At 39.4% G+C, this 13486-nt stretch overlaps 1 protein-coding gene across 4 annotated transcripts in view; it reads right to left on the bottom strand.

The window, feature by feature from the left end:
- Positions 1-10185: 10185 nt before the first annotated feature.
- Positions 10186-13486, bottom strand: part of pik3c3 (phosphatidylinositol 3-kinase, catalytic subunit type 3) — an 11641-nt gene continuing 8340 nt past the window's right edge. For all 4 annotated transcript variants that reach the window (XM_069688705.1, XM_069688702.1, XM_069688703.1 and 1 more), the window contains 8 exons: positions 13240-13309; positions 13046-13110; positions 12883-12967; positions 12730-12804; positions 12479-12647; positions 11891-11981; positions 11081-11206; positions 10186-10486 (listed from right to left, as the gene is read on the bottom strand). In XM_069688705.1, the coding sequence (XP_069544806.1) occupies positions 10472-10486; positions 11081-11206; positions 11891-11981; positions 12479-12647; positions 12730-12804; positions 12883-12967; positions 13046-13110; positions 13240-13309 (696 nt within the window). In that variant the 3' untranslated portion in view covers positions 10186-10471. The remainder of the gene's footprint in view (positions 10487-11080; positions 11207-11890; positions 11982-12478; positions 12648-12729; positions 12805-12882; positions 12968-13045; positions 13111-13239; positions 13310-13486) is intronic.

The following is a 13486-nucleotide window of genomic DNA, read 5'->3' as shown; positions in this document are numbered from 1 at the left end:
TTTAGACGACATGCTATAGTATGACTTTTTTATCATATTTTGGACGACATGCTATAGTATGACTTTTTGGTCACATTTTGGACGACATGCTATAGTATGACTTTTTTTTATCATATTTTGGACGACATGCTATAGTATGACTTTTTTATCATATTTTGGACGACATGCTATAGTATGACTTTTTGGTCACATTTTGGACGACATGCTATAGTATGACTTTTTGGTCATAGCATGTCGTCTAAAATATGATAAAAAAGTCATACTATAGCATGTCGTCTAAAATATGATAAAAAAAAGTCATACTATAGCATGTCGTCTAAAATATGATAAAAAAAAGTCATACTATAGCATGTCGTCTAAAATATGATCAAAAAGTCATACTATAGCATGTCGTCTAAAATATGACCAAAAAAAAAAGTCATACTATAGCATGTCGTCTATAATATGACAAAAAAAAAGTCATACTATAGCATGTCGTCTAAAATATGACCAAAAAGTCATACTATAGCATGTCGTCTAAAATATGATAAAAAAAAGTCATACTATAGCATGTCGTCTAAAATATGACAAAAAGTCATACTATAGCATGTCGTCTAAAATATGATAAAAAAAACAAGTCATACTATAGCATGTCGTCTAAAATATGACCAAAAAGTCATACTATAGCATGTCATCCAAAATATGATGTCATACTTTGGACGACATGCTATAGTATGACTTTTTATCACATTTTGGACGACATTAAAGAAATATGATATATGTGCACTTTCTGACGACATGCTATAAGTTTGACTTTTGTTAAAGTTATGGTAGCTGGCAGAGTGGTGCAGCTGTCAGAGTTGTTGTCTCAGTCTGAAGGTCATTGGTTCAATTCCAGCCTCTGACAGTCTATGTTGAATTTGCATCTTTCTGCAAAACTAATAACTTAAAAGTCCAGTTTATCGTCCATAACATGGATGACTAACTTATGCCTGTAGTCCATAATGTAAAACATTTCATTCAACAAGAATCCTCCACACACAAAGTTCCAGGCCCCCTGTCAGCGCTGGCTTGGAACTGCACCATTTTGCTGCCTTTATTGCATGCTTGTCTGACTTATATGACTTTTAAACATGTGAGGGAAGAGCGATCAACAGTGCAGTGGTTGGCACGGCTGCCTCCCAGTCAGAAGGTTCCAGGTTCGAGGCTCGCTCTGGAAAGGATGACATTAACATCCTAAATGACAAATCACGTCAAGGGCAAGAATCGAACCTGGAACCTTCTGACTGGAAGGTAACAACACAAACCACTCCACCACAGTACCTTCTTCCATAAAATGTTTAAAAGTCATATAAGTTATGTAAGTCAGACAAACATGCAATAAAGGCACCACAACCTTGCAGTTGCAAGTGCTGTCATCTCACAATCAGGAAGTACTGGGTTCGATCAGGGGCTTGGAACTCTGTCTGTGGAGGATTGCATGTTCTTGCCTGGAGTGTGACTTTGTCACATTTACGACTACATGATGTTTGTTTTACATCATGGACTATATGCATGATAACATGCATAAGTTAGTCGTCCATGTTTTGGATGACATATTTTACTTTAACATTATTACTTATGCAGGAACATGCAAATTCCACATAGAAAGTCCCAGGCAGGGATCGAACCACGGACCTTTAGACTGTGAGACGACGACACTGACAACTGCACCATTGTGTTGCCGAAAATATTTTCAACGGAAGTCATACTTATAGCATGTCGTCTAAAATATGACCAAAAAGTCATACTATAGCATGTCGTCCAAAATATGACCAAAAAGTCATACTATAGCATGTCGTCTAAAATATGACCAAAAAGTCATACTATAGCATGTCGTCTAAAATATGACCAAAAAGTCATACTATAGCATGTCGTCTAAAATATGATAAAAAAAAGTCATACTATAGCATGTCGTCTAAAATATGACCAAAAAGTCATACTATAGCATGTCGTCTAAAATATGATAAAAAAGTCATACTATAGCATGTCGTCTAAAATATGACCAAAAAGTCATACTATAGCATGTCGTCTAAAATATGACCAAAAAGTCATACTATAGCATGTCGTCTAAAATATGACCAAAAAGTCATACTATAGCATGTCGTCTAAAATATGACCAAAAAGTCATACTATAGCATGTCGTCTAAAATATGACCAAAAAGTCATACTATAGCATGTCGTCTAAAATATGACCAAAAAGTCATACTATAGCATGTCGTCTAAAATATGATAAAAAGTCATACTATAGCATGTCGTCTAAAATATGACCAAAAAGTCATACTATAGCATGTCGTCTAAAATATGACCAAAAAGTCATACTATAGCATGTCGTCTAAAATATGACCAAAAAGTCATACTATAGCATGTCGTCTAAAATATGACCAAAAAGTCATACTATAGCATGTCGTCTAAAATATGACCAAAAAGTCATACTATAGCATGTCGTCTAAAATATGACCAAAAAGTCATACTATAGCATGTCGTCTAAAATATGACCAAAAAGTCATACTATAGCATGTCGTCTAAAATATGACCAAAAAGTCATACTATAGCATGTCGTCTAAAATATGACCAAAAAGTCATACTATAGCATGTCGTCTAAAATATGACCAAAAAGTCATACTATAGCATGTCGTCTAAAATATGACCAAAAAGTCATACTATAGCATGTCGTCTAAAATATGACCAAAAAGTCATACTATAGCATGTCGTCTAAAATATGACCAAAAAGTCATACTATAGCATGTCGTCTAAAATATGACCAAAAAGTCATACTATAGCATGTCGTCTAAAATATGACCAAAAAGTCATACTATAGCATGTCGTCTAAAATATGACCAAAAAGTCATACTATAGCATGTCGTCTAAAATATGACCAAAAAGTCATACTATAGCATGTCGTCTAAAATATGATAAAAAAGTCATACTATAGCATGTCGTCTAAAATATGACCAAAAAGTCATACTATAGCATGTCGTCTAAAATATGACCAAAAAGTCATACTATAGCATGTCGTCTAAAATATGACCAAAAAGTCATACTATAGCATGTCGTCTAAAATATGACCAAAAAGTCATACTATAGCATGTCGTCTAAAATATGACCAAAAAGTCATACTATAGCATGTCGTCTAAAATATGACCAAAAAGTCATACTATAGCATGTCGTCTAAAATATGACCAAAAAGTCATACTATAGCATGTCGTCTAAAATATGACCAAAAAGTCATACTATAGCATGTCGTCTAAAATATGACCAAAAAGTCATACTATAGCATGTCGTCTAAAATATGACCAAAAAGTCATACTATAGCATGTCGTCTAAAATATGACCAAAAAGTCATACTATAGCATGTCGTCTAAAATATGACCAAAAAGTCATACTATAGCATGTCGTCTAAAATATGACCAAAAAGTCATACTATAGCATGTCGTCTAAAATATGACCAAAAAGTCATACTATAGCATGTCGTCTAAAATATGACCAAAAAGTCATACTATAGCATGTCGTCTAAAATATGACCAAAAAGTCATACTATAGCATGTCGTCTAAAATATGACCAAAAAGTCATACTATAGCATGTCGTCTAAAATATGACCAAAAAGTCATACTATAGCATGTCGTCTAAAATATGACCAAAAAGTCATACTATAGCATGTCGTCTAAAATATGACCAAAAAGTCATACTATAGCATGTCGTCTAAAATATGACCAAAAAGTCATACTATAGCATGTCGTCTAAAATATGACCAAAAAGTCATACTATAGCATGTCGTCTAAAATATGACCAAAAAGTCATACTATAGCATGTCGTCTAAAATATGACCAAAAAGTCATACTATAGCATGTCGTCTAAAATATGACCAAAAAGTCATACTATAGCATGTCGTCTAAAATATGACCAAAAAGTCATACTATAGCATGTCGTCTAAAATATGACCAAAAAGTCATACTATAGCATGTAATCTAAAATATGACCAAAAAGTCATACTATAGCATGTCGTCTAAAATATGACCAAAAAGTCATACTATAGCATGTCGTCTAAAATATGACCAAAAAGTCATACTATAGCATGTCGTCTAAAATATGACCAAAAAGTCATACTATAGCATGTCGTCTAAAATATGACCAAAAAGTCATACTATAGCATGTCGTCTAAAATATGACCAAAAAGTCATACTATAGCATGTCGTCCAAAATATGACCAAAAAAATCATACTATAGCATGTCGTCTAAAATATGACCAAAAAGTCATACTATAGCATGTCGTCTAAAATATGACCAAAAAGTCATACTATAGCATGTCGTCTAAAATATGACCAAAAAGTCATACTATAGCATGTCGTCTAAAATATGACCAAAAAGTCATACTATAGCATGTCGTCTAAAATATGACCAAAAAGTCATACTATAGCATGTCGTCTAAAATATGACCAAAAAGTCATACTATAGCATGTCGTCTAAAATATGACCAAAAAGTCATACTATAGCATGTCGTCTAAAATATGACCAAAAAAAGTCATACTATAGCATGTCGTCTAAAATATGACCAAAAAGTCATACTATAGCATGTCGTCTAAAATATGACCAAAAAGTCATACTATAGCATGTCGTCTAAAATATGACCAAAAAGTCATACTATAGCATGTCGTCTAAAATATGACCAAAAAGTCATACTATAGCATGTCGTCTAAAATATGACCAAAAAGTCATACTATAGCATGTCGTCTAAAATATGACCAAAAAGTCATACTATAGCATGTCGTCTAAAATATGACCAAAAAGTCATACTATAGCATGTCGTCTAAAATATGACCAAAAAAGTCATACTATAGCATGTCGTCTAAAATATGACCAAAAAAGTCATACTATAGCATGTCGTCTAAAATATGACCAAAAAGTCATACTATAGCATGTCGTCTAAAATATGACCAAAAAGTCATACTATAGCATGTCGTCTAAAATATGACCAAAAAGTCATACTATAGCATGTCGTCTAAAATATGACCAAAAAGTCATACTATAGCATGTCGTCTAAAATATGACCAAAAAGTCATACTATAGCATGTCGTCTAAAATATGACCAAAAAGTCATACTATAGCATGTCGTCTAAAATATGACCAAAAAGTCATACTATAGCATGTCGTCTAAAATATGACCAAAAAGTCATACTATAGCATGTCGTCTAAAATATGACCAAAAAGTCATACTATAGCATGTCGTCCAAAATATGACCAAAAAGTCATACTATAGCATGTCGTCCAAAATATGACCAAAAAGTCATACTATAACCAAAAATTCATACTATAGTATGTCATCAAAAATATGACCAAAAAGTCATACTATAGCATGTCGTCTAAAATATGACCAAAAAGTCATACTATAGCATGTCGTCTAAAATATGACCAAAAAATCATACTATAGCATGTCGTCTAAAATATGACCAAAAAGTCATACTATAGCATGTCGTCTAAAATATGACCAAAAACTCATACTATAGCATGTCGTCTAAAATATGACCAAAAAGTCATACTATAGCATGTCGTCTAAAATATGACCAAAAAGTCATACTATAGCATGTCGTCTAAAATATGACCAAAAAGTCATACTATAGCATGTCGTCTAAAATATGATAAAAAAGTCATACTATAGCATGTCGTCTAAAATATGACCAAAAAGTCATACTATAGCATGTCGTCTAAAATATGACCAAAAAGTCATACTATAGCATGTCGTCTAAAATATGACCAAAAAGTCATACTATAGCATGTCGTCTAAAATATGATAAAAAAGTCATACTATAGCATGTCGTCTAAAATATGACCAAAAAGTCATACTATAGCATGTCGTCTAAAATATGACCAAAAAAGTCATACTATAGCATGTCGTCTATAATATGATAAAAAAGTCATCTTCCTTTACACGGTTATGCATATGTTATTTGATCATGAATGCATGTCCTACACTTATTTGTGATATAGTATTTTGCATATTAACTATATTAATACATAAAAATTTGCAAGATGATTATACAGCATCTTTTTTGAAAATTTTAAACTATAATTGCAAAAACCAGTTCAGTAATTAAGTATAAGAATAATAGGTGTAGCATATAATGGAAACACTTTAGTACATTACATGCAAACCAACATATAGAAATGTATATTTTCCCACGTCTGTGTTGCAGAGCCGGACGGTTTGGACCCAGGAGGTCGTGTCCTACGTGGAGTTCTCCGGTTTGTCTCCGGGTCAGAACTACTGCATCGTGGCCAACTTCTCCTTTCCTACCTTTTCCATGGCCGCTTCGCCGAAATCTGCCCCTCAGTGCGTTGAGACAGTTTCCAAATCAGGTGAGAGGAAGACGAAAGATGAGTTTAAAAAAAAAAAACTTTAGGAAGAGAAGAGGTCAGAAGATCAACCACATACAACCAAGAAAAAAAACATTATTTGGCACTCAAAATTAAATTTCTTTTCTTTTTTTATTAAACGTTGGATTATTTTACTTAACGAGGTCTTCTGAATGAGTCAACTGTAACAATATGAGATGGAAAATCACATGGGTGATGAGAGGTTGCAGGTAGATATTACTGTACTTTTAAGTATATTTGTATTTCAACTTCCAAAATGAGAAAACTAAAAAACAACTAAACAGGAGAATAAACATTATAAGTTTTCTTGGAATTTGGTCCAAATATGTGGTGCACAAAAACTGCTTCCTCATGTTTTGTTTTTGACCTCCTGGAGGAGTCTCTCTCTTTCTTAATCGGTCATAAGGTCAAAAAAATTTTTTTTTAAATGACTGGTTTAAATGATCGATAAACAGTTAAAAAATCATTCTGATTCTTCGAACCTTCCAGGAAACATGCTGTTTGTTTGCTCTGAACTCATCTACCATCTAAATCCAAAGAGCTCAATCATGTCCTGCTGTGGCGTTTGGTTCCTCCTCCTCCTCCTCCTCCTCCTCCTCACTGCTGACTCAGCTTGTTTACTCCGTGTTGCTTGTTTGCGTGCTGCAGCTGTGATTCGTCTGTTTTCTGTCTGCAGCGCTGCTTCCTGTTTTGTGTCTGGGACTTGTACTGACGTCTCTGCTCCTTTTTCCACTTCTCACTGTTTTACTGAGAAAATTGAGACGAGCCGCTCCGACTCCTGAAAACCAACCCAAGACTCCGGTATGATTTTACGTTATTCTGTTCACGTTTCCTCTTTAAGATGAAATACTCACCGTGACGTCGTCTGTGTGTCTTCGAGGCGTCCGGTCCCGACCCGGCCTCTTTGGCTCCGGTCGACCCCGGTGACATCTACCTGGAGCTGACAAACGACCACGTCTCCATCAGGTCCTCCTCGAGTCTCCCCTCCGACCGGGACTTGACCTCTGACCTTGGAAACACGACCCCCGGCGCCGGTGCAGCGTACTGGGACAGCGGCGGGACGGAGACCCAGCGAGGACGGGACTCCGGCATCAGCATCCCGCCGGTGTCTCAGTCCTCCGAGGAGACGAGTGGAGCTGAAGGTACGTCGCAGCTCGGCAGGACTTCTGTTTGTGCTCTCTGAGCGATGAAGACGAAGACACGAAGGAGAAGCTTCATGAAATCATCAGAAATCAGGTTTTCAATGGACACTTAAAGACAAACAAATCCAAGTTCATATTTAAAATGATTGAAAAGCAAAGTGAGTCAAATGAATCTGAGCTCTCAGATGCCATCAGAAGTTTATTATTTTTACTTTTTGAATAATATTTCTTTTAAAAAGCCTGTTTACGCCACGTTTTGTAGTTTTCTATCACATCATGAGATCTTAAATGGAGTTTGGAACCTTAAAACTTTTAAGCCAACATTGATGTAAAATCCTTAGAAAAATGGAAAATATGCAGCTCCAAAACAAAGTGCAGCTGCTGATGAGGATCATGTGATGACGACTGAAAGCTCCATAACCTCAAATGTCTGAATGACAAAATTAAACAAAAAAAACCTGAACTTTGCTGTCAAGAAATGAACAAACTTTGTCTGCTGAGGAATCTTAAAACGTTTTTTAAAAAGTTTTTCTCAATCCATTGTTTCTATGAAGAGATGCTGCTCTTGGACTTAACCGTGACCTCTGACCTCTGACCTCTGGACCACCAGATGACCTGCAGCGTTACGACTCGGCTCAGTTGTCATCGACTGACAGAAACGTGGCTCCAAATCTGAAACATACAAACACATTCGTCAGTCTGATGAGTCAGCGTTGGTGAAGTGTGTGTGTGTGTGTGTGTGTGTGTGTGTGTGTGTGTGTGTGTGTGTGTGTGTGTGTGTGTGTGGGTGAGGGTGGGTGGGACAGGGGGGCGGTGGGGGGGGACTGGTGAGTGAGAGTTAGCAGTGAAGCAGAAATAGTTTACACAGCAGGTCCAGAAGGAGCTGTTGCCCTGAACACAGTTTCCAAACCAGCTTCATAAACAAGAACTGAGGAACCTGCCGACCCCCCCCCCCCCCCCACACACACACACACAGGCACTGTTCGCCCCCCCCTCATGTGATAACACGGGGGGGTGGGGGTGTTCTCCTGTCACTCAGCTCTGAAATGTTCCTGACTCACTCACCGAGACGCCTCCTTCGGCCTCCTGCACGAACACAAGGAACATCTTGACATCTCACCTCCTGTTTCGCTGGTGTTGCATTCTTTCCGCAACATCGGCGGAGCTCAGCGGGTTTGTTTGTTTCCCCGTCCGCCTTCTCCAGAGTCCACAGAGGGGGGGGGTTATCCAAAGAGCCACAGAGGGAGGGGTGGGGGTTATCCAAAGAGCCACAGAGGGAGGGGTGGGGGGTTATCCAAAGAGCCACAGAGGGAGGGGTGGGGGGTTATCCAAAGAGCCACAGAGGGAGGGGTGGGGGTTATCCAAAGAGCCACAGAGGAAGGGGTGGGGGGGTATCCAAAGATCCACTGATCACTGATCCAGAGCTGCTGGTTGGAGCCAGCGGTGATGAATGTGAGCAGCTCAGAGCTCCTGACTCCACAACACACCTCCTGTTCTCTTTTCTTTTCTTTTCTGCTGTTTGCAGTCGTTTTTCTGAACTTCTCTGACATCTGATTTGACTTTTTCTTTGACGAGGAGTCACTTCTGGCCTGTTCGATTCCTGACGTCACCTCGTTTCTTGTAATGAATAACGCAGATTTTATTTTATTTCTATCGCGATCCTTAACAAGATCCTTAAAATGCACCTTTTATATTTAGAAGCAGGTTTTATTCCAAAGATTTATGTAACGATTAACATTAAATCTGTTAAAATAAGACAAGAAAAACAAATCTACTAGCTAACAAGTTCTAATGCAATATAAATACATGAGATTAATTTTAATAGAAAAGATATCGTTTCAAATATTAGGTAATACTGTCGCAGAGCTCAGCTGTGAGATTTTGCTGTTTAATAGCCATTTTAATGCCTTAAAGGAGAAGTTCCTTTTTTTTTCAGGTGTATGTTTAAGTGTTAGTCTGGATATTAAAATCATTATTATCATTATTGGTGTAATTGGTGCTCTTGTTCATTCTGGAGATCCCGAACGAACACGACATCACTTCAACGTACAAGAAAAAAACGAATTCCCTCCTTGTTTATGAAGTCGTCGCTGCAGCTCAGAGATGAAACGGTTTGATGATGAAATGAGGAAGCGAGCGAAGCGTCTCGTGTTCACGACGGATCTCTGAAGAGAAGCGACTCTTTAAATGCATGAAGACCAACCTGCACCGCACTTTGTTCATTTGAGTGTTTTGGTATTTAGCAGCAGTCATTCCTTCTTAATGCTGCATCGAAGGAGAAATACATCGTCTGCTGTGATTTTAAGAGCTTCATTAGCAGAAGAAGAAAGAAGGAAGAAACGTCTCCGACCTCTGACCTCGTGTGAATTCATGAATCAGGCGACACGTCGCTAATAAACCTTAAGAATCGAGTATCTGGAGCTCCTTCACGCGGCCCGGCTGGTGTTTCATGTCTCTCTGGTGTCCGTCAGGAAATGCTTAGTCACTCGCCCGGTGACTCACCCCCGCCTCCCCCTCTCTCCCCCCAGCGTCGACGCTCTGACCGTCCACAGATGGTCAGCAATGCTCAATTAAGAAAGCCGCTGCGCGTCATAAACGCTGCATAGCAGCACGTTTTTGGGCTAAAATGATGAAAAATATACAGCGAGGAGGTTTAGTTGTAACAACAGTCTTTTATTTGGCCTTACATGTCATTCATTCATTCAATAATTAATATACATGATATATATACATGAGCGAGCGCAGACGTCCGTGTCCTCGTGCTGCCGTCTTGCAGTAAAGGTTGGCAGTGCATTCTGGGCCTTTTAAACGGTGTCGCTGGGTTTCTTTCTTTCATCTTCTCACTCGCAGGCCGGCGGCGTCGGTCGGGCCGGAGCCGCTCCGACGCGTTTCTGCTGCAGAAGTTCGATCCGGTTCAGCCTCGCCTCGTCGGTTCGGTTCATCTGCGCCAGTACTGAGGCGAGACGGGACGACAGTTTCAACAGGAGACACTGAGATCCGGCACCAACGACAACCAGAGTTTAACGTGTCGATCCGGAGCTGCTCGTTTCAGCCGGTTTAATGTTTTATCACTTAAACCTGATAAATGAAATGTGATTACGTCACCAGCTCGTTACTGTTGTGGCTGTAAAATAGTGGATAAATTAAATAAAAGGCATCAAAGCCGCTGCGAAATGACGCGTTTCACGACTAGAATTCGATCCGTTCGGTCTGATAACATTTGAAAAGTCTCGAGTCGCTCGACGGAATCATTTGAATCCCTATTTAAGTTAGCCTTGCGCTAAACTTGAAGCTAGCCGGTGTCTCCTGAGTTACAGAAAGCGTTCGTGAGCCGTGATTCTGATGTCCCGATTATTATTCTGAAACATCAGATTTAAATGATCGGGAGAAAGAAACTTTGGTGTTTTCATGGCGCGAGTCGACCTGACGTTCAGCTATTTAAAGTTTGTTTCACTTGATCATAAATATCTCATCATTTTGCCTTCATTTTCTTTCAAGTTGTTCTAATTGTCCTCAAACTCAGATTTTTTTATTACGTTGCACTTACCTGAGCAAATTTGTGGATCTGCTCGACCACAGCAGCAAACAAAGCGCCGACGCTCTCGTCGATCAGGCTCTGCATGTAGTGGACGGCCTCCTCGTCCGACAGGTCCAGCCGGAACTTATCCTGCACCTGGACGCAGACACAAATCACTCATTATTACGGGATGTCAATCTGGGATTTCTCTGTTAGAGCGGAAAATACATTTAAATCACTTATGTTTCAATTTGAATTGCTCAACTCGAATAATGGCATCAATGAATTTGATTCACATATTTTAAATAACTTGAATAATTGCATTAAAAGACTAAATCTGAAGGGCAGAATTTCAAACCAAAGAACATTTTAATATGATGTGTGATCTTTGGAGTAGCAATCAGCTTTTAGGTGCGTTACCGCCACCGTCTGACAGGATTAACACATTACAACCCGGCGCTGCTCAAAACAGGAGAAATAAGAAAAAATGATAGTCGTATATACTAATTGATTTTACATATTTGAAATGACTATTCGAGAGTTCGTAAGTCATCACCCCTCCCCCCTCGCTATAATGTCAACTTTAGGCGTAATGAATTATAATGTTTTGAAGTAAAACCGCGACACAGTCGAACCTCACGATAATCGTTTCAAAGAAAAAACTAAACAAAAATTAACAGCAGGACAAAAACACACAAGATCTGAGAAAACTGCGATGACTCACTGTCGCCTCCTCATGTAAGAAGTGGAATTACAGGACGGGACACGAATCTTATATATTTCTCCTTTAGACTGTGTTTGAATTCCACTGAAAACAGATTCAATAAAAAACCTTCTCACCTTCTTCACCGTCTTGTCGGGCTCCAGCGCGATGTCGGGAATGTTGGCATCCACCATGAGAGAGAACAGATTCAGGATCAGGTTGGAGTATCTGAAGAAACGGAGGAGGAGGTTCATGGTTGGTGGTTGGTACTGAGGTGGAGAGGGTGGAGGCTGGTTTCTAACAGCCAGGCTTCATTTAGATTTATTCTTGCCATTAATGTTGGCCAGATTTGAGATTTATCTGATTTTAGTTTTGTTTCATGTATGAAGACTGAAAACTTGGGGGAAAAAAACATCGCTGTCCATCACAGAAAAGTTTTTTTTTTTCTACTTTCAAATGTTGATGTTCAAACAAATCAGTGTTTTCAACTGCAGTAACATTATTAAATACCTTTCTCAAGCATGTTTAAAGCCTCTGCTGGTTGATTTTCAAGCTCCTATGACTTAATTTGAGAACACTGGCGCATTAAAAGTGGAAAACCATAAATAATTAAATGAATATTGCTTAAATCTACAGATTGAATGGAGCCGTTAGTGTTTGAAGTGAAAGACCAGCTGTGTGGACACAGCTGGACATGAAGTGTTGCTGGTCGGCCTCCACGGTACCTCCGGAGGTGCAGGAAGGCGGTGTAGCACTGCTTCCTGAACTCCTGGTACTGCTCGCTCTGCATGCCCCCCATCCCCTCCACCATCTCTTTGCTCAGCTTCATGGGCGGAGGCAGCGGTTTGGGGTCTCGACCGAGGATGTAGCCGAAGTCGATGTGGAAGAGCTTCCCTGGACGAGGAGAGGAGAGGATACTCGTTAGGACGTCGGTCCGGATGTTAATCGCTCGTCTCCGTGAGCTCGGCGGCCTCACCGGTCTTGGTGAGCAGCAGGTTGTCCAGGTGTCTGTCTCCGACTCCCAGGATGTAGGTGATGACGCAGTAACCAGCTGGAAGGAGAAACATCGATGAGATGCCCGAGTTCATACAGAATGGTTTCAACGTGACAGATTTCTCTGATTTGTTACCGCAGCTCTTCACGTAGGTGTCCATCACCTCCGAGCTGATGCCGTACGGACCTTTTTCACTCGGCGCGTGTTTCCTGAAGAAGCTCTGAAGACAAGATGGAAAACGAGAGGTCAGACGTGAGCGGCGTCCAATCAGAGCGGAGTCTGACGTCGCTCGGCTCACCTGGATGTTTCCTTCGGTCGCCAGGACTTCAGCGACAGGAACCGACTGCACAAACTGCATAAAACCTGCAACGAGGAGAAAGACCGTCTCGGTCACGTGGAGTCTGGTTGTTCTGTCAAGAACCGAACGTACCGCTGATGAACAGATCCGTATCCGAGGAGCTCGTAACCGCTGCACGACGGACGACTGCTCACCGTGTTTGGTGCTCGTGGCCAGAACTTTGTAGGGCGTCAACTTCAGGTCCAGATTCTCTTTCCTCAACAGCTATAAACCCAAAAACAACACAAAAATACACAAATGTGATCAAAACCAGAGGAACCAAAGATCTCAGCGGGAGGAAGATCCAAAGGAACCGCGGGTTGGACAACACATCACAAAATACACAAGCACCTCAGTTTGAGAATTAAAGTTTGATTATGGATGATATGTTCAACCTATGCT

The sequence above is a fragment of the Brachyistius frenatus genome, unplaced genomic scaffold (genome assembly GCF_029030835.1).
Source record: "Brachyistius frenatus isolate BFR_SWC_R1_liver_20210118 unplaced genomic scaffold, ASM2903083v1 Contig_682, whole genome shotgun sequence".
NCBI classification, from domain to species: domain Eukaryota; kingdom Metazoa; phylum Chordata; class Actinopteri; family Embiotocidae; genus Brachyistius; species Brachyistius frenatus.
Note: the sequence above shows the minus strand (reverse complement) of the source record. Positions and strands in the feature narration are given on the sequence as shown.